The sequence below is a fragment of the Podarcis liolepis genome, assembly GCF_965112155.1.
Source record: "Podarcis liolepis genome assembly, chromosome: 4".
Taxonomy (NCBI): Eukaryota; Metazoa; Chordata; class Lepidosauria; order Squamata; family Lacertidae; genus Podarcis; species Podarcis liolepis.
Window position 1 is genome coordinate 11,386,976 of NC_139558.1, and position 21,856 is coordinate 11,408,831.

The following is a 21,856-nucleotide window of genomic DNA, read 5'->3' on the forward strand; positions in this document are numbered from 1 at the left end:
AGTGTCTCACCTGAGATGTAATAAGCCTGAAGACCCGCAGCGTCTCAGCTTCACAGTTCCTTTGCTGAGCTACACTTGCTGAAATCTGGCCGGCTATTTTGATGCTTTCACCATCCTTCCATCCCAGCACTTTCACTTGCCTAACTCTGAGAGTGTTCTCTGGTCCCTTTAATTCAATTTTGATGATGTGGTTATCTCCACCAGGAAGTTCACTGGTTACCCAGCCAATATGCCTTGAATCCAAGTCAACCTAGTACACAGGAATGTAAAGAAGGATTTGTAAGGTCGTGGTGGGGGGACACATACAACTAATGACTTGCCTTTACAAGTAACTAGTTCAAAACCCAATATTTGATAGTTTGATTCACGCATCCACATTCAACAGTTGAGGGCTGGCATGTGTGAATGGCTTATCACCACAGACAGAGCTTTCAAACCAACCAATGTCAACTCAAAACAACTGCCAATATGAATTAGATTAAAGATGGGCCTTCCCCTCCTCTCTGTACACAGGACTGGGCAATTTAAAACTGTAACAGTATTCAGCTTCTGCAGTCACCTGATCCTTTATTACAGGCACGTATAAGGGGCAAAATGCAAAACATAAGGAAGTGGAAGGCATTCGTTCATTTCCCACATCTCTATTTGTTTCTTCCAGATACATAGTACAAATATGATGCAAGGGCATCTAATGTTCAGTTATGGAGACGTTGTAAAACAAGTCCCCTGAATGGCATGTTAAATACATATTACTTCTGCAAAGAGGCCAAATAGAATGAAAGATTTCTGCCACCACCAATATGCTGTGCCTAATGGTAGTCAGATCCTATTACATGCTTGATTGAATTTTGACGCTATCTTATTTATACTCTTTTCATTGAGCTGTTGTATGTATCACACGTTTACTGTATATATATATACAGTATATATATCCTGTACCCGTGAAAATCTACGAAAGCATATATATATATATATATATATATATATATATATATATATGCAGGTTTTGGTGTCTTCGGGTGTCTTCCCGTGTAAGAGTTGGGGTGTCTAGGCGACGTTTCGACGAGGTCTCACTCGTCATCTTCAGGCTGGTGCTTTCGGCTTCTTGTTACTGGAACAGAGCAGGATCTCAGTGTTTGAGTTCCTATAAATACTGTTGAGGGGGTGTGGTGTATAGCTTCCAACGTTCTGGGCAGAGAGGAAGTTCCCAGGTTAGTGTGCCTTTTCTTCTTTTGTTCTTTAATTACTTGAGGGATATCTTGAGTGATTTCTTGAGTGATATTCTGAGTACCACTTAGGTGGGTCATTAGGTGTGGATTAGTTGCTAAAGCTTTCGTGTCTTGACCTCTTGAGCTTGTGAAGAGTTTTTCTGAGAAGATGGCTGTACTGCACTTAGTTGTGCTCTGGCTTGGCTTCGTGTATAGGGGCGAGCTGTGGTTTTGTGCCCTGTGCCAGCCAGATCTGTGTAGGGATTGCAGGGGGGTGCAGCATCCGGAGGTGCCACTATGGTTTGGCTACTGGATGGTGTCTGTAATTTATGGTGTCTGCCAGACATCTGGAAATTAGCCCTCCCCACAAAAACCGACACCAGAACCAGAGGCACACAGAACGCCATCACCAATCAACCACACCAGACCCAAACCCAGACCCTCTCCACAGATAAATTACAGACACCATCCAGTAGCCAAACCATAGTGGCACCTCCGGATGCTGCACCCCCCTGCAATCCCTACACAGATCTGGCTGGCACAGGGCACAAAACCACAGCTCGCCCCTATACACGAAGCCAAGCCAGAGCACAACTAAGTGCAGTACAGCCATCTTCTCAGAAAAACTCTTCACAAGCTCAAGAGGTCAAGACACGAAAGCTTTAGCAACTAATCCACACCTAATGACCCACCTAAGTGGTACTCAGAATATCACTCAAGAAATCACTCAAGATATCCCTCAAGTAATTAAAGAACAAAAGAAGAAAAGGCACACTAACCTGGGAACTTCCTCTCTGCCCAGAACGTTGGAAGCTATACACCACACCCCCTCAACAGTATTTATAGGAACTCAAACACTGAGATCCTGCTCTGTTCCAGTAACAAGAAGCCGAAAGCACCAGCCTGAAGATGACGAGTGAGACCTCGTCGAAACGTCGCCTAGACACCCCAACTCTTACACGGGAAGACACCCGAAGACACCAAAACCTGCATTCCTGTACCCGTGAAAATCTACGAAAGCATATATATATATATATATATATTTAGTAACATCTATTAATGTTGTTCACTGCTTTGGGGCTGGGGGGCTGTGAGCCAAACAGCAGTATACAAAGCAACTATAACATTCCAACTAGTACCATATATTCTTTAAGAATTAAGATGCACTCTTCTTCATAATTAAACTAGTTATTTACCTGCTTTATTCTGCAAAGATCTTCTACTGTCTTGCCTGTTAAAAAGGTCATCGAAGTCACTTTGTTCTACAGATGACAGAATGAAACAAAAATAAAAAGACACTTTTAAATGTGTTGATAATACTAACAACACAGCTTAAAGTGCAGGACATGAATATATGTAATTTTATAAAACTAGATAGTGAAGAAAAGCAGAACTGCGATAGCCAAACAGCATTAAAGCTCAGCATTTTCACTTCATGTGGGTCGGCTCACACGTTTAAATCAACTGAAGCTATCAATTCTATATTCTGTCAACTCACTTCTGTAGGTCTGCGCTATATGCAGGATGATGCATAAAGGATTCTCTTTTTGAATGCACGAACCCTGCATTTCTGAACCAGGGATTTTATAACTCAATCCTATGGGTGGCATTCAAAGTAGCAACTAAATTAAAGTAACTTAGCAGCATGCTTGTTCCACTGGTGAAATGCTTCATGACATTGGTAGACTGTTGTGCAAGAAAATGCATGAGCAGGTTTGCTGGTAACTTCACTGCACAATGTATTTACAATAGTGCAACTGTGGCATTGGACTGCTCTGTTGCACAACATTAAAGTTCACCCATCCACTAGCTCAAGAGCCCTTGCAGAAGTGGACAGAGAACGTTTGATACAGCTTGATCTATTTTATAACTACACTCTCTACAGCAGTGCAAATTTATGAGAATATGCAAGTTCTGCTATTCTTTGTTTCAACAAAATTCATGTAGAAATATGACACAGAATATGATTTACCCCAAGATCCCGTGAGTTGTCAACATGGACAGACACATAGCGAGCATTAATTCCTTTGACGCAATTAATGGTAATGTTTTTAGTCTTATTTTTATCTTCATCTCCAGATTCCCAGAAGGTTTCTGTTGACCCATCCGTCAAACTACCAATCATGGCTGGGCGACTTGACGTTTTAATATCAACGATGCTGGTTAAGTCTTTTAGACAAATCACTATACATGATTCCTGTCAAAACAGAGGGGTTTCAGAGTCAAAGAGGTTAAAAAAAAACAAGCAAAAAAAGTATGTCACTCCTGTGGTACAAACTTTCCCTGATGTTGGGAAAGATGGAGGGCACAAGAAGAAGGGGACAACAGAGGACGCGATGGTTGGACAGTGTTCTCGAAGCTACCAGCATGAGTTTGACCAAACTGCGGGAGGCAGTGGAAGACAGGAGTGCCCGGCGTGCTCTGGTCCATGGGGTCACGAAGAGTCGGACATGACTAAATGACTAAACAACAACAAGATGCAGCTACCTGACACCATTTAACCACATATCACAACCTGTATTTCCTCCCATAGGTCTACACCAGAGGTTTTCAACCTTTTTGAGTCCACAGCTCCCTCGACCAACAACATTCTTTCTGCAGCACCCCTGTGGGGCTCAGGAGCCCAGTTATGCCACCCCGCCTGCTGAGCTGGCAGCCTCTCATCCTTTTTTGAACACCCCCCCTTGTGCCGTGTTCTCTCAGCCTCCTCTCCTTGGGAGTCCTTCAGGCAGCTGCTGCCACCCCTGGTCTCTGAGCTTGCCCCCCCCCCCCGCCCCAAAGAGGGGTGCCTCCCAGAGGCACCACCCGCCTGTGGAGCTTGTAGCCAGGGCTGCTGCAACAAACAGCTGTGCAAGCCTTTGGGAGGCAGAGACGCAAGAGGGCATCAGAGGACGGGCACCCCGGACCATCATTCAAGGCACCCCAGGGTGCCACGGCACACTGGTTGAAAACCACTAGTCTACACATATGGGAAATATCAACTTGTGAAAATGAAGTACTTCTGAAACTTCATTTTAAGCGACTGTATGCATTTCTGATTAGTAAGATATGCTCATCCATTGCCTCCATGGAAACTTGGGAGATACGACTTACCTGACTAATAGCTTCAAAGCCAGACTGGATACTGATACTAAAGCTTTCTTCACTGTCTCCATCATCAGATTTGGACAGAATGTTGTTAATGTGGTGAAAGACATTGCTCTGGTGCAGAAACTGGTGATCCGATTGCTTGAATTTGAGGCTCCAGCATCTGGAAAAAATAAGTTAAGCAGCCTTCTTCAGTTTAAATGCATCCAACGAACCATGAGCAGAGCATACATCATCAGCCTAAAACTCTGAACAGGCAGCCCAGGCTCTACTAAGAAGAAACGCATTCCATTATTTGCTGAGTTCCCATGTCTATCTATGTGGCAAATAAATGCCTTTTAACTATCTATCTATCATCTATCTATCTATCTATCTATCTAAACATGAAATGTAGGCTGAGATATACAGAATATACAGTATGAAATACGTTAAAGAAATTCCTGTTTCCCATTCTGTATCCCTTTCATTACTAAACGTATGTGTAAATATATATATTTTTCTTTTTACCTATTATTGTGACTTCCCTCCACCACGGCTTGACATCCTTTATTATATTTTAAAACTTATCGTGTTATATATATTAGTTACATTGACCCCAGGAACAATCTTACAATAGTTTTATCACACCTTTACGAACTTAGTCCATGCATATCAATAAATTTGTTTTCGAACGATGTTTTGCCATATATTCTTCTAAACAAGTCCATTCCTTCTTGAGTTTCTGATTCAACTGAAATCTGATGGCTGCTGTCATTTTAGCCAACTCTATGAATTCACATAGCTTGTTTAACCACTCCTGTATCGAGGGGACTGTGTCCCCTTTCCAAATTTTCACTATCAGTAACCTAGCAGCAGCCGTGGTGTATAAAAATATTATTTTCTTATCTTTTAATTTATACATCTCCAAGCAGAGGCAACAAGTGCATAAAATATTCACCCATCCAGCAGTGGAGCGGCCCCCGCCTGCGCCTGGTGCGCACCAGGGTGTGTGCAGGATGCACCTGGGGGTGGGGCATGCGATTAGAGTGACCCCTGAACCACTGCACGCTGAGCCAGTGTGGTGCAGTGGTTCAGAGTGGTGGACTCGTAATATGGTGAACTGGGTTTGCGTCTCCGCTCCTCCACATGCAGCTGCTGGGTCACCTTGGGCCACACTTCTCTGAAGTCTCTCAGCCTCACTCACCTCACAGAGTGTTTGTTGTGGGGAGGAAGAGAAACGAGATTGTTAGCGACTCTGAGACTCCTAAAGGTAAAGGGACCCCTGACCATTAGGTCCATTCGTGACCGACTCTGGGGTTGCAGTGCTCATCTCGCTTTATTGGCCGAGGGAGCCGGTGTACAGCTTCCGGGTCATGTGGTCAGCATGACTAAGCCGCTTCTGGCGAACCAGAGCAGCGCACAGAAACGCCATTTACCTTCCCGCCAGTGTGGTACCTATTTATCTACTTGCACCTTGACGAGCTTTCGAACTGCTAGATTGGCAGGAGCAGGTTCCGAGCAATGGGAGCTCAACCCGTCGCGGGGATTCGAACCGCCGACCTTCTGATTGGCAAGTCCTAGACTCTGTGGTTTAACCCACAGCACCACCCGTGTCCCTTTGAGACGCCTTACGGTAGTGATAAAGCGGGACATCAAATCCAAACTCTTCTTCTTCTGCTACAAAGCAGGGCGCACTCATAGCCACGGGCAGGCATGTGCCCTGGGCCTTGAGAGCCCAGCGATGCTTTTGTGAGCAGCGCTGTTCTCACAGGAAAGACGCCGTGAACAGTTGTGTCCTTCACACTGTGCCCTCTGGCTGGGAAGGAGGCAAACGCCCCAGCCCCAGCAGCTGTTAGCAGTGTCATAGTGCTGGGTTCACTATGGGGCAGAGCGCTGTGTTGCGTTCCCCCAAACTGTGCCTGGGGCGATGGCCCCCTCAGCCCCTCCCCCGCTACGCCACTGCACCCACCTGAGATTCAAGACTAACAACAGAAAAGACAGGGAAGGGCCTCAGATCTAGAGGCTAACAATACTTGAAGGATATTAGATGTCAGTTCCATTATTGTTTGTCTCTGAAAGTAACGAATGAGGTCTTACATTAATATGGGCTAAATAAGTACAGTGGTGCCCCGCAAGACGAATGCCTCGCAAGACGGAAAACTCGCTAGACGAAAGAGTTTTCCGTTTTGGAGGTGCTTCGCAAAACGAATTTCCTATGGGCTTGCTTCGCAAGACGACAATGTCTTGCGAGTTCCTGCTGGTGTTTTTTTCCTCCCCCCCTTTTTCTAAACCGCTAAGCCGCTTATCAGCTGATCCGATCAGCAGATAAGCCGCTAAAAGCAGCTAAAAGCCGCTAATAGCACTAATCCGCTAATCCTTCAATGGGCTTGCTTCGCAAGACGAAAAAAACCGCTAGACGAAGAGAATCACAGAACGGATTCTTTTCGTCTTGCGAGGCACCACTGTACAGCTGAACAAAAGGAGGTGTACTTAAATTTTTTTTGGGGGGGGGGACACAAGTCTTTGCAATATGGAACACACACTCTTCATGAATGAGCAGGTTGGGAAATGGTAGGAAAATGTTTACATATTCAAGCATTTGATCCAGCTTCATGGTCATTACACAGCCCAATCTGAATGTAGACTGCTCAAGAGCAAGGGCAATGACATAATTACATAGCCAGATGCAAGTAGTAGCCAATGGAGTGTCGTCACAATCTGCAATTTGTTGGCATTGCTTCTGGAAGAAGCCTGCTTTTGTTTTTTTGAAATGGTGCCAGAGCTGCAGATCAGAAGCAAGGCAACTGCAGTACTGGAACAAGGGGTTATTCTCCATATATCCTGACAAGTTTAAATCCACATTTATACCTGCTCGGAGGCAGGAAGGTACATGAAAGAAGTAAACCATTTTTACTCCGTTTTAAATACAGGAATCCTGACCAGTCAATGTACTCAGCTCTTACAAGACGGAAGCAGGATTCTATGGTTTCCTATTGCTCCAAAATGCAAGCAAAAAACTTGTGTTAATATGTCCAGTATAACAAATCCTACCAATTACCTTGTGAAGCATCCTAATTCTGGGAATTTGAACCCTGCATACTGAAATGTGCCCAGCCACATACAGAGCTGGTGTCTAAATATCTGAGTACAGTGGTGCCTCGCAAGACGAAAAGAATCCGTTCTGTGATTCTCTTCGTCTAGTGGTTTTTTCGTCTTGCGAAGCAAGCCCATTGACGGATTAGCGGATTAGCGCTATTAGCGGCTTTTAGCGGCTTATCGGATCAGCTGATAAGCGGCTTAGCGGCTTAGAAAAAGGGGGGGAGGGAAAAAACCCCGCAGGAACTCGCAAGACATTTTCGTCTTGCAAAGCAAGCCCATAGGAGATTCGTTTTGCGAAGCACCTCCAAAACGGAAAACTCTTTTGTCTAGCGAGTTTTCCGTCTTGCGAGGCATTCGTCTTGTGGGGCACCACTGTAGGTAGCTTTTTTCCTACTTTTGCTCTAAATGGAAAAAAGGTGGTGTGTGTGTGTGTGTGTGTTTACCTTCTCTCTGCTCAATTTTTTAAAGGAGAAATTTTTTTCTGTATGTAGCACCTACCTCAGAGCCATCTGTTGCAATGAACTTCCACTTGGGAGAGACATCATGAGGTCAGAGATGGTCTGTAGCAAACGGTGGAAAGTATGGGGCAAAGGATGAGCTGCTTCACCAGCAATCACTATGTCAGACAACGGATGCTCACAGACTCTTGTATCCTTTTCCTGAAATTCAAATTGCGTAAGTTACGTCTGAAAAGCTGCCCTCTTGAAGTAAGGGCACACTCACGTCTGGCTGTTCTCATTATGTTAACCCTTTCCCCAGTATTTATTCAGGATCTGAGGCTTTCAAAATTCTATATGCATAACTTAATAAAATTAATAGGTGTGTGCTTAATTACGCACCCATATATATTGCAACACGATTCAAGATGGTCTGTTTTTCTGCACTGCAATTAAGATGAGGACTCTGACAAAAGGCACATGATTTACCTTACAGTTCTGATCAATATTAAGTCAATATTCTTTCTATTTTTATTTTGTCTTCTATAGAGAATGCTGTATATTTTATCCTTTGCTGGTATAAATTGGTCATTGGTGACAAAAAATAATCAAAACTACTTTCCTTACAAATGTTGTACCCTGCCTGTTAAAACAGAAAACTGATGCAATTCTGATATTTTATTTTATTTTATCTTCAATAAAACACTGTCTTCACAGGCATTATAAAACCTGCTGAGATAATATTAGGTGATTGGGAAAAGGTGATGCACTTGGTTCCATAGTACATCATCACAGTGAGCTAAGTTGCAAGCACTTCAACTTACTTGTTCAGCGTTTTCTTTGTTTGCTTTGTTCTCTTCATCCTCTTCTTCCTCTGGCTCCACAGGGGCAGGAGTCAGGGATGCCACAAAATGCCATAAAATATCGTGAAGCGATGTTGTTTGAATGACATTGCAGAGAAGCCAGTTAAAAGCCTAGAAACATAAAAGTCGTGGAGTTTAAGTACAGAGGAAAACTGGAGGGGAGATTCCAAATTTCAGAGGATGCAATAGTATTTTGTAGAAAACACGTGCAGTTTATGCAATCCATGATAGTAAGACAATCTAGACACATGTAGGGCACTGTTATTTTTTTTACAGACATTTGCAGTTAGCTGGCTGATGATGTAGTAGTAAGAAAACCAGAAAGTTAACTCATGGGAGTGACAGGTGCTGAACTGAAATGCAAGTAACTGCATAAACTGCATGTACTGGTTGTTAGTCACATTTAGAGAAAAGTCAGTACAGTGGAACCTCGTGTTACGGATGGTTCAGGTACTTCCGGGTTGCCGCGGGACACAAGATGAAAACACGCAACCTGAAGCGGACGTATCATGAGGTTTGACTGTATTCTGATAGCAACTAAGGCAGCTAGCTACACAGAGGAACCAGAAATAGATGGCATTCTAGATATCTTAACCTAGCACACCCTCAAGCAAGTTTACTCAGAAGTAAGTCCAGCTGCCTACATTCACACATCACGATAAAACACTTTGGAAAAATAAAAATGCTATTACAAAGAGAATGAATTCCTGATGTGACACTGATTCGGATGATAATTAAGGCACTAAATACCTCCATAGCAAACACCCGGCAAGCTGATTTTCTTAAAGCTTGTTTCATTGCAATTTCAAGTCCCTCCAAGTCATGATGTTGGATTACAAATGCCAGAACAGGCCACTGGAAATTTCTCTCTCCTTTGGAAAGAGAGCTGTGGGCGGAGATTAACCGAGAAAGTTCAGGAGATGGATGTCTCAGGAGAGATGACCCCACTTCTATTTAAAAGCATAAAAATACGTACATATTAGAGAGTTAATAATATACTAAGAAGGTTAGTATATTAGTATTAATTTACTGAAAGCAGAAACTGTGCAAATAATCTGTCCAAACATTACTTGTTGGTTATACTGAACGAGTATCTTAATTCTCAGGCAAACAGTTTGGCTGCAACCTTTTACATTCATCAGATATTACACTTTGGATGTTCAGGCTCAGACAGATACTGCTTTTGGATGTGCTGTGCATTGTGGACAATTAGAAAGCTGAACACTTAAAAGGGGGGGGGGGTTGCCCATTGTGCATAATGGTGAAGGGGCTCACTGACTCAATACTGACCAAAAACAAAATTAAATGCAAAAGAAGAACGCCGCAGGGAGAAAATAAAGAAACAAAAGAAGAAGAAAAATGGGCCTAACTCTTTCAAAAGAAAAGCTTTTCCTGAAGGTGACGGCCAAGACGGAAGGAAGCAAGAAGGCACCAGCCATGTCTCTTTGAGAACGTGTTGTGATGACTGGGGGCAGAGTCTTCATGCTAAAGCCTCTGTCACTTAACTCTAGAAAGTTCTGATCAGTGCTCTGCAGCAGAACTCATATTTGGGATTGCACAGAAATCACAAAGAAGCAAAGTAGCATCCACACAAATAGTTAAATATTTTCACAGCTGGCAAAGTCACTAGCCTTACCTGCATCTCCACTGTTGACTCTCCTTCTGGGGATAGCCTTTACTCGTGCAGGTAAAATGGAATGTTGTTTATCATATTCCGATGCAACGACTGAATACGACCTCTGAAAAACTGTGCGCTTTGCTAAATCTGTATCTGTGATGGGACTAGTCTCTAAACTAGAAAGATAACAGTGCATTAATTAACATATTTATAGGTATATGCATTTTAGCAACCCAATAATTTAAGTATATCTCCTAGTAACAAACAGGGAAAGCTCATGAGTTCAATCAACCATTTCTTGATCCTAGATTTCTAAGGTTTCCAAAACTGATTTCAAACCATGCATTTAGGAGTGAATCCTGATTAGCATTAAGCATTGTGCAGATATGATTACAAACTGTGGTTAAGAGGCTTTTGCATGAAAGAGGGCTTTAATTCAGGGATGGAAAGCATTATGTCTGTGCTGGCCCGCAGAAAATTACAAATTATCTTGCAAATTCTAAGATGTTCAGCAGCAGGGTTTCAGCTTATCTAGAATGAAACAATCAACGTCTTTATTTCTGACAAAATTATAGACTATATGAACCTTTTAAGAGTTTCTATGTCAGACATTACATTACATTACATTACATTACATTACCATTTTTACTGGATTACCAGTTCCTTAGATGAAACATCATGAAGGCTAGTGCAAGAAATCAGTTTCTTCTTGAGCTTATAAAAAAGGTGGTAAACATAAATTGTTCTTCACACTATCTTTGGTTTCAGTAAGTATAATAAGATGGTCTCTTGAGGCTTTTCTCAAAATAGTGTTATGAAGAGTTGCAAATAAATAAATAAATCACAATTTAGAAGTTAGCACACCAACACATACTAACATACACATTGGAATACCTTGGTGGCATGGATTTCATGTTACTTTCTGGCTCCTCAAAGACATTAGGACTGGCATCAGGAGTAACAGATATATAAGGTGCAGGTACTGAAGTTGAGCGCAAATACCTCATCTCATCCTGAAAGAGGTTGTCGTCTTGATAGCCAACAAAGTTTTCATGATGATGTCTGAAAAGAATTAGACACCACATGTTATGTAAAGCCAAGGCTTTTTTGGTCCAATCAGTCATCAACCAATCATTTAAATGCATAAACCCACCAAAAATGATATAGTACTATCATTTTGCCTAATGGTTACCTAAACACACCTGGGACATAGTATTTCAACTAACCTTCCAAAGACACTAGCTCATCAAAACCATACCACTACACAGGCTAAATGTCTCTAAGTTCTGATCAACCAAGGAAGCTTTCAAAATTATTAAATCTCGTTTTACAACTCCCCTTTTTCCTAATTTGAGAGGTAAAGGTTGGGTGGGATGACAGGCTGAGAAACAAGTCAGCAAGGTTCAAAATACAAACCTTGCAAGTGCCATCTGCATATGCACCCTTTTCCAAGGAAGGGAAGTTCAGCAGCAATATGACTCCCAGCAAAGGATCTTACCTGGAAATTCAGTAAGATCTCTGGAGAGAATCCAACTGATTCTCTTTGCGGAAGCAAAGACAAAATGGACTCCAGCCAGAATCTGTCACTTCCAGTATAGTCTATTTTCTTATGAGATTTTACATTCTATACCTTAAGAAGATATTCACTCCATCGTGCCCAATGAACTCTTAAAGTGGTCTGAATGCCATGTGATTGTGTGTTCAGTGCTGCAAACAGGCTTCTTAAAGCACAGACATCAGACACTCAGAAAGTATATATAGTAAAAAAATCATCAAGACACAGTTAACATGTGCTTTTAAAAACTTTAAAACCCACCTGTAGCCATGCTTCAAAGAGCTGGATGTTATTTACTGAAAATGATCTAACACACACAAAAGTAATGATTATAGTTAGTGATTCCAGTTAATTAACAGATTGCTTCTTTAAACTAGGAATCCTTGACCTAATAGCAATAATGATTACCCTTAACACCAATACAGTGGATTTTGAGTTTTAAAGCTATTGTTATCTCAAGACAAAGTAAATGCATTTTAGAAAAGCAGAGTTATTAATGATATTAAGGCACATTTGGGAGGGAGTCAATATGCATATTTGTTTATTGTTACCTTGCTAACGTCTGAAGATAGAGACAAGTCATTTTAACAGGGAAATCCTCCGAGATGCCTTCCTTGACGCTCGGAAGCTGCGACTGGAATGGCTTGGAAGGGTGGTAACACAGAATACTGGGCTCAGCTGCACTGCTCAAGGCCAGCAAGAACAATGCATTTGCTTTGATCACTTGATGGGCTTCCATGGTGGGCAAGGCACGAGGTGTCTTAACTTGCATTGGCTTTCTCCTAGACTGTTTGACCTACAGGGAGACAAAGAATGCTACTTCGTAACCATGGCAGTGGAGCTTCAGGGTCCAACAAGAGGGAACAATACCCTTGCTAAGCACTGCAGCTTTAGCACCTTATACCAGACCTCCACTGCTTATACTTCATCCCTTCTTCACTACTCAACTAGCATGTGTGGGTGAAAATGGAAGTATGCTTCATGCGAAATTCTTTTCCTGGTATCACATGGAGGACAATCTTGGCCTCTCAGGATAGCATCTCCCTTGGGCTTAGAACAGCTTATATGCCTTTGTAAGAAATTATTCTTGCATTCCATAGATACAACACAGAATTGATAGCAGAACCAGCAACCCCTACTATAAATGCATAGTTTTCTCTCTTTCACAGTCAATGGGAACACTGAGCATTCAGTACACCCAAATGTGACAGCCCTGTGACTGTGGCAGATGACAAATGCAAGTCTAAGGATCATATTCTTTTCCCATTTTTGACTTTTTGATTTTAGCCCAGTAAACAGCAGTATTTTAAGTACCGTATTTTTCGCTCTATAAGACGCACCAGACCACAAGACGCACCTAGTTTTTGGAGGAGGAAAACAATAAAAAAAATATTCTGAATCCCAGAAGCCAGAACAGCAAGAGGGGTCGCTGCGCAGCAAAAGCAGCAATGCCTCTTGCTGTTCTGGCTTCTGGGATAGCTGCGCAGCCTGCATTCGCTCCATAAGACGCACACACATTTCCTCTTACTTTTTAGGAGGGAAAAAGTGAGTCTTATAGAGCAAAAAATACGATAAGTTCATTAAACTTACTAGCCCACTTTTTGTGTGGTCGTTAGCCACTGTCTTGCCTGCCATACTTCTATTTCGGTCTTTTAATGGCATGGGCAGCCTGAAAGAAAGAACTATTTTCCAACTTATAAAAGCTTGCTTTCCTGGTCTTCTGAAAGCAATTCATACAGTCAAGGAAATGGCCATTTACAATCTGGATGTAAGGTATACGCATGAAGTGCAATATTAGCTGCAAGATACGCTTTCTGCAACCCCAAAGCGCAGCGAGTTCTCAGACTTCCAGGTACAGTAGGGAATAATGCAGTCAGAACACACCTAGATTGGTGTAAGGAGAACATAGGTACATTATTCCTAGAGGGCATTCCTGCAGAAACTCCACAGTCTTGCTGTAGAATGGAAGAAATAAAATACCTTTTCTCTTGCTGCTGCCTGCTTTTCACGGAGGTATTTCTCTCTGCACCGATCACAGACTAGGTACCATGTGCTTCCTCCTATGCCACCATCGCCACAATTGCCAGCCCATCCTCCACAGAAGTGCCCAATGCTGTTATAGCCTTGTCCACCAGCATAGCGGCCACAACCTTAAAATAACAAAAAATCATGTTTAATAGTAAGCTCTAAATCCATTATTTGGTTTGCCCGGCCACATAGTCACAGAGAGCCGAGTCTTCAAAACAGGGGTTGCAAACCTTTGGCCTGTGAGCCAAATTTAGGCCAGCACAGGTCTCGATTTGACCTGTAAGGCTGTTTACCCCAAACCACGCCCACCTGTCCCATAATATGCAATATCAGGTGTGGGGCACACAGAGACATGGCTCCTACGGAAAGCAGGGCTGAAATCACCATCCATCAGCTCATGAGTGGTAAAGTTCAAGTCTGAGGTATCTACTGCAAGATCACAATGTGGTGATCAAAAAGTGTGTTGTCCCTCTTATCAGGCAAAAGTGGCCTACCCAATTCTGGTCCCCACAGACATTCTGGTGCCACGTTCTTTGGTTTTTACATGAACAGGGCGAACACATGATGAAACGAAACACGACTGCTGCCATCATGCCTATAGTTTAGCCCTCAAACACCTCTGGGTCTGCTCCCATTCTCTTTGCCATATGCCAAAAGGGTCCTTTGCCTGATGCAAAAAATCACTTTTGTGAAACGAGCATCTTACCTGGATGAGCTTGTCTCATGTGGTACGTCACTGGGTATGGGTGGGATTCCCCACACAGTTCACAGATGGTATCTTTCTCTGGTCCTCCCACTGCCAGCTGAGCCATCTCACCAAAGAGATTTCCCCTCGGTCTGGCCTCCGCTTTTTCTTTCTTCTTCTTTTCCTTTTTGGACTTCTTGCTATCTTTGTCGCTTTCTTTCTTCTTCAGCACGGCACAGGACCCGGGGCTTGGAAAAATCATGTTCTGAGAAGCTGCCTTGATCGTTGCCAGAGAAATGTCTTCCCAGAAGGCTACCAGGTGTTGGAGGGTTAATGGAAGAGGAGACTTGGACTTCATAGTATGGTGACTGGTAGTTTCAAAAGAGGTAGCTTCACTTTTTCCATCCTCACATCGTTCATGAAGAGGAGGCTCTTTAAGCATTGAGAGGACCTTATTTTTGTTTATGCTGCCCATTTTCGATATGTCAGGCCCATGGGGAGCTATGTTAAACATATTCAGAGCAGAAGATATTTCCAGGGAATGTCTATTTTTCAGCTTGGTTTCTTTCTCCTCTGCAGGCTGTTGGCCAAGATTGCTTCTAATGGGTGCATGCTCCTTCGAAAGTTCTGGGTTGAATTTCAAAAAAGACGAGCAGGCCATTGCATCGTGGACTATTCCTTCATGCCACAGGAAAGAAGCAAAGACAGCCCGGGCACATTCAGCCACAGATGGAGACATTGCTTGTTTGGCGGGCTCTACTGGTCTGGAGCCATCGCCTTTGAAAAGGCATACGGACTTTTCCTTTTTGGGTCTTGTATGCCTATTTGCACATTTGCGGCTCACTTTGGGAGATGCCCTCGTGTCCTGCTCATCTTTCAGCGGTGCTTTTCCTATGCTGAAATGAACTTTGTTCGAGCAATCGTCCACGCTCTTGAATTCAGAGTTATCTTCACAAGTACTGTCTGTGATGCTATTGGTCTTTAAGGTACTTGAAGTACAGACTTCAACAACTTCACTGTGAAGGTTTTCTTGCACAACGTGAGGGGAAGGGGCTCGGTTTTCGGTTTCAGCCCCAGGTTTCCCATCTTTCGAAACAATTTTTGGTTTGGGAGAAGTGGACCTTCCCCTCAGTGGTTCTGTTAGGGGTGCTTTCTTTTTGCGAAGGGTATCTGGGTCAAGTGTATATGAATCGGACTTAGATCTCTCCCGTGGAGGATCAAGCTTTGTTTTCACGGGGGCTGAAGGTTTCTGAGACAGGGTCTTCTCGTGAGGAGATGAGGAACGGCGAGATCCGACACCAGATGTGCAGGATTTCCCTGCTGAGATCGTCTTTGGAGAAGATGATCGAGTTCCTGGCCCTGGCGATTCTGCCCTCAGACCAGATGTTGTCCTTCCGTCAGTTTTTAAGGTTTGCAGGGTGTTGTGGTTTGGAGATAATGATCTGCTGTGGGAATCTGACCTCAGTTTTGCAGTGTCAGATTTTAGCATCAACGATTCGCTCGCAGATAAGCTCTCTATATTCCTGGGCTTCTTCTGGTCTGTAGCTTGGTGGCTCATACGGCTATCGGGTTTAGGTGACCTGCTGTCTGCTCTGTACTTCGAAGCCATATCGGATTTCCCTGCTGAAGAAACTGGTCTAGCAGCTGCAGTGAAATTCACTCTGTCACCTGTATGGCACATTTTATAATGGCATTAAAGGGAAAGTGCTCATTTATAATACAACAGATCACAACGCAGGATAGGAGTAGAGAATACTAGATAGATAGATAGATAGATAGATAGATAGATAGATAGATAGATATAGACAGATAGAAGAGAGAAAACAGGGAGTTCAATACTTTATTGGTTGGATTCAGAGAAGCATGAGAACACAGTTTGCACAATGCGACTATCTTGACTTCTCCTTGATATACACCAAACTGCTTCTGAGGGTCAACAGATCTTCTAGAATGGCATGGAATTCGACAGGGTGGGAGGATGCAGTGAGGCTGGGGAATTAGCAGAATTAGGAACAGGAGCAGAAATGACCCTTGGATTCAAGCCTATATGAGGGTCTCCCTGCTAAAAAGTAGTAGAACTAACTGCCTCCTACAGGAAGGTAATTGCAACTTGGACTACTGCCTCAAGAAATGTTTGAGTGATCCAGTCAAAACAAAGTGTGCTGCATCTACAGCTGAACTACTGAAGTTGGGTGTGTGTGTGTGTGTGTGTGTGTGTGTGTGTGTGTAGGCATGCAAAGGCCCAATATGGCAAAGTTATTTGTGTATCGGGAAAGGTTTCTGCACATAAGGTTGGATCCAGAGCTCCATGTGGAACTTCACTTATGGAATAGGGCACACTTAGGTCTCAGTTCGTGCTCCCCCCCCCCAAAAAAAAAAAAAATTCTGCCACAACACCCCACTGAAGGGGAAAGGAGAAATTGGCCGAAAAAAATCTCCACTTTTCACAGAAGTCCTCAGTAGATCCAACCCCTTTCCATCATGAAAAGGTCCCCTTCCACTTGCAGAAAGGTACCTTAGATTCAACTAATATAATATCCTTTCAAGATTGAGACTAGTGGTTTAACAGTGTTCAACATGTAGCTAAAATTTTTACTTGAGTGTACATATTCAAAACAACACTCTATACGTAATGAGACTAACTCAAGAAGACACAAGGAAAAGGCTAACGTCGTTCCTTTTTTTATTTTAACTGACAAAACTTTATCAAAAAAATTAGTGACTAGATTTAACAGAATTGCACTATCTAATATCAAGGTTCTTAAACCTTGCTCATCTGACAACCTACAACTGGCTAAAATATACATCAAAAGTATCAACTACAATTTAAAGAACAGTTCAGAGGCATATTCTGCAAGTCATGTTCACCACAGCAAGGCAAAACCAATTCCACTGTGAACTAAAGTAAAATCTAGCTGCTCAGTCCTACTCACTTGCCTCTGAGGAACTTGGAGGGAGTTCCTGCGTGGCTTAACATCAGGAAAAGACAGGCAGAAGGGTTGGAAATGCTGCTTAAATAATTCTGATTTCAAATGCACACGGTGGAATTTCTGTTTCTGTATTAAATTTGAGTGTGCTTTTAGCCTAAAAATCTTCTGTAAGCTACATTGGGACACCCGTGGGAAATAAATATTATTTAAAAAATAAATTAGTAAATAAATGAGCCCATATAATGCTTCTCAATTGTACCCCCCCAAATAAAAGCACACTGTGTTCCAAGTATGTAAAAATGCTATTCTATTTTTGCTTAGATATAAACAAGACACTAAATCATTTTATTCACTGTAAACTAAAATAAATATATTGCATTGCTTCCTTTTCCACAAAGAGGCAAATAATCATTTCCACGTATTTCCCAATGCTACTGGAGTGATTTCTGAAGCTCACGTTTATGAATGTTGAGTCGTGCATACCACACATTTATAGTACAGTGGTGCCTCGCAAGACGAAAAGAATCCGTTCTGTGATTCTCTTCGTCTAGCGGTTTTTTCCTCTTGCGAAGCAAGCCCACTGACGGATTAGCGGATTAGCGCTATTAGCGGCTTATCTGCTGATCAGATCAGCTGATAAGCGGCTTAGCAGCTTAGAAAAAGGGGGGGAGGGAAAAAACCCCGCAGGAACTCGCAAGGCATTGTCGTCTTGCGAAGCAAGCCCATACGAAATTCGTTTTGCGAAGCACCTCCAAAACGGAAAACCCTTTCGTCTAGTGGGTTTTCCGTCTTGCGAGGCATTCGTCTTGCGGGGCACCACTGTAAGTCATTAAATTATTGCACTTAAGAAAAGCAAACCTTTTTCAAGTGAATGAAATGGGGTGCTCAGCAGGAAAACATTTACTTATGGATTTCCAACAAATTATGAATAACCTGTCTACAATGGCATGCATACCCACCCTTTAGCTTGTGAGAGAGAGATGAAATAGCAGAAGCAGGGCCAGCTACATCATTACTTTTGTAAATGCGCTCACGAGAAGCAAGGCAGCAGGATGGAGTTTCTATAGTGGAAAACAGTGGCACAGAAGCAGCATAGATTCAATGGGAAAATAGCAAAGATAAAACAAGCAAAGCAAGCAGTTCTGATGCGACACAACTTTTCTGCAGCATAATCAAATTCATTTTTAGCTTACGCTTAAGGATTAAAAATAAAGTAAAGATGTTACTCTTCTCCAAAATAATAAATTAATGTTATTTTTCAAGACAACGTTCAGGAAAACCTCAGCCCAAATTCTCATGGGAAGCAAATGGTTGATTAAATAATAAGAATGAAACAGCAGCTAATGAATGGCTTTGCTTTGTTCTGCTCATTGACTGCTTTTGCTGTTGTTATTGAGCAGGGGTGAACTGAAACCAAACATGTTGTTTGATAGATCTGAGTATTATTTCATAAGCTTAGGTGAACATATTTTTTCATTATCTGGCTTTGCATTTGCATACAAAATTGAACTTTCACAGAAAGAAATAACCACCCTGAGATCATGAATTATTTGTTATTCTTGAACGGGGGGAGGGGAGTTCTTTTTTCCAAAGTCCTTTTGCTATTTCAGTCATATAGCATAACACTAACTGAACTACAGTGGTGCCCCGCAAGACAAATGCCTCGCAAGACGGAAAACTCGCTAGACGAAAGAATTTTCCGTTTTGGAGATGCTTCGCAAAACGAATCTCCTATGGGCTTGCTTCGCAAGACGAAAATGTCTTGCGAGTTCCTGCGGGGTTTTTTTCCTCTCCCCCCTTTTTCTAAGCCTCTAAGCCGCTTATCAGCTGATCCGATAAGCCGCTAAAAGCCGCTAAAAGTGCTAATCTGCTAATCCGTCAATGGGCTTGCTTCGCAAGACGAAAAAACCGCTAGGCGAAGAGAATCACAGAACGGATTCTTTTCGTCTTGCGAGGCACCACTGTAAAAGACAAAGTATTTTGCTGACAATGGCCCAGTTAACATGTCTGCAGCATAACAGAAGCAGGGGAGGAATGGTGTGAGAACATTTGAAAGGCATGCACTAGAATGCTGCTAATTCACATTGAACCACAGTTTGCTTTAAACTATGGTTTAATGTGACATGCAAACAAGGCCAATAGCTTGTGCAATATATGACTTCACACCAATCTATAATGCTACGGGGGGGGTGTTGGTTCTTGCACACTTCATACTTGGTCCTCACCTCCTTGCAAAGGGGCAGGGGACACTGTTGCAAAAGGAAATAAAAATCTTCCTTTCTTTCACTGAATCCTGCCTCCACCCCATTTTTTTTGACCGATAATATACTTAGGGGACACTGAATCCCTTAATGGAGAGTTGGGCAGTAAAAGCCAACCCCCGTTTTTTCTACAACAGCTTTCAGGTTCACCAAACACTTGAGTAATAAATGATGAAATCTTTTCGTTTTGCCTTATTAAAAATCATTTATTTTCAACACACTATTCTCATTCTAGGCTTATGGGGTTCTTCTTTTCTAAAGGAGGCCTGCTTTACCTAGAACCTTTTGTGCTCTAAGAAGGGTTGCCACCCCACCCCACCCTAAGGCATGCTATTTTGGGGGCAAAATGTCTGCTCAAAAGGGAAAACATTGCATTCAGGGAAAAGGAACTTTTTAAACTTCTGCTTTCCTATAAACAGAAGCAGATCTAAAAAGTCTGCGATAAGGACCAAAGCCTACAACTGGAACCAAAAGAATTCCAGGTGCTAGGAATGTACTTGAGTATAGTTTCAACATGTTAATTCTATTTTTGATACTTTTTGGAAACTTTGGGTATTTCATAAAGAATGCTCCTGTCCAGCCTCAAGATTTTGACTTTTGCTAGTATGTTATTCTTGGGATGGCCTCTGCTCAAATAAGAAGTGTACGGTTATATTTTGTACCTTACTAATCAGACTTTTTTCACTGACTTGAAAGTCTGTTTTAATTTGGTTAATTAACCATAATTTTATCAATATACATGTCATTACACTTTAATTTCCTTGGCACATTTTACAAAAAGGAAACACGGCTATTTTTATCTGAGTTTATGAGTTTATAAGAGCATATAGCATTTTCTTACATTTTGCATTTTTATCCTTTATCCTATTCGTGTAATTACATTGTGCTTGAGGAAGAAAATTTCCCAATTCATTACTACGATTAAGTACATTTCTAGCACCTGCCCCCCACCCGATTTTTCTGTCTGTTGATGGTGCTATCCTAGTTTTATGGTTGTTATCCCCATATCAAACCCCCATATCAAACACTGTTTCAAGACCAGTTTGCCATGCTGCGTAGGGGATTGCTGTGAACAAGTTTAATGCTTCCTTGGACTCATGTGTTGGCTGTTGGCCCATGTGTGCATGCGATAAACCTCTCTGGATCAGAGTCATGATAAATTTTTAAAAAATCAGTTGTAAATCTGTTACAATTTCTCATATAACACACATTTGCAGAGGTCAGTGGCGTAGCGTGGGTTGGCAAGTAATTTGCCGGGGCAAGGCAAGTAATTTGCGCCCCCTAACCCATGGATTTGCGCCCCCTAACCCGTGGATTTGCGCCCCCTAACCCTAACCCCCATATGTTGCGCCCGGTGCGGCCGGCCCCCCCTGCACCCCCCACGCTACGCCACTGGCAGAGGTTAACAGTACACATGTTGTAGGGAATAAATAAGTCTAAAATAGGAGCAGAGAGTAACCTGAGTGAGCACAGTGTTATTTTACTTCCCAGTAAACATGCAAAGGACTGCACTTTAATTTGGCCAAGAAACGTTAACGTCACAAAATGTAAAAATGGTATTGTGCTATACGTTATCACATAAGCAGGTTGTTTTATTGAATGCTCTACCCTCATCAACTGAAGGCCAAACTCAGCTTAAGAGGAGATGTTAAATCTGCCTTTCTTTCTCAGGTGCTGATCAAATTCCATCTGCTGGGTGGGGTGATAATGAAGAGGATCAAAGCAAGCATGGAAGGGAGACTCTCTTTCCTCCACTACTGCTGTCCTGAGGAATATTCTTCTTCTGAAGTTGTTACTTATTTTGAAGCAGGGGGGACCCTTACTTGGGAATTCCTCCCAACACAAATACAGGTTTCAGAGGAAGACATTTATTCAGGACCACAGCAGGGGAACTAAAGGAAAGATCCGACGTTACATATGTGCTGATAATAGGCTCTCGCTTTTGGAAGCTCATGCACAAGGTGTCCCAAAGTGTCCCAGGAATTTTGACTTTTTGCCAGAACTGAACATAGTACTCTGCACTTCAGTCTCAAATGAGCCCCTTGAGTTCGACGTGACTGAGATCCTTTGGAAAGCTATTAGACCAGTCATCACTATTATAGTAGA

General features: G+C 42.5%; 1 protein-coding gene across 42 annotated transcripts in view; it reads right to left on the bottom strand.

Moving 5' to 3' along the window:
* MYCBP2 (MYC binding protein 2) overlaps positions 1–21,856 on the bottom strand; it is a 145,150-nt gene that overhangs the window by 19,476 nt on the left and 103,818 nt on the right. For 22 of the 42 annotated variants that reach the window (XM_083500945.1, XM_083500976.1, XM_083500954.1 and 19 more), the window contains 13 exons: positions 18,449–18,550; positions 14,581–16,227; positions 13,827–13,996; positions 12,398–12,642; positions 11,186–11,353; positions 10,310–10,467; positions 9,424–9,623; positions 8,635–8,784; positions 7,872–8,032; positions 4,302–4,458; positions 3,181–3,405; positions 2,405–2,470; positions 11–250 (listed from right to left, as the gene is read on the bottom strand). In XM_083500945.1, the coding sequence (XP_083357071.1) occupies positions 11–250; positions 2,405–2,470; positions 3,181–3,405; positions 4,302–4,458; positions 7,872–8,032; positions 8,635–8,784; positions 9,424–9,623; positions 10,310–10,467; positions 11,186–11,353; positions 12,398–12,642; positions 13,827–13,996; positions 14,581–16,227; positions 18,449–18,550 (3,689 nt within the window). The remainder of the gene's footprint in view (positions 1–10; positions 251–2,404; positions 2,471–3,180; positions 3,406–4,301; positions 4,459–7,871; positions 8,033–8,634; positions 8,785–9,423; positions 9,624–10,309; positions 10,468–11,185; positions 11,354–12,397; positions 12,643–13,826; positions 13,997–14,580; positions 16,228–18,448; positions 18,551–21,856) is intronic. The other 20 variants (XM_083500972.1, XM_083500967.1, XM_083500957.1 and 17 more) reach the window with 2 other exon arrangements.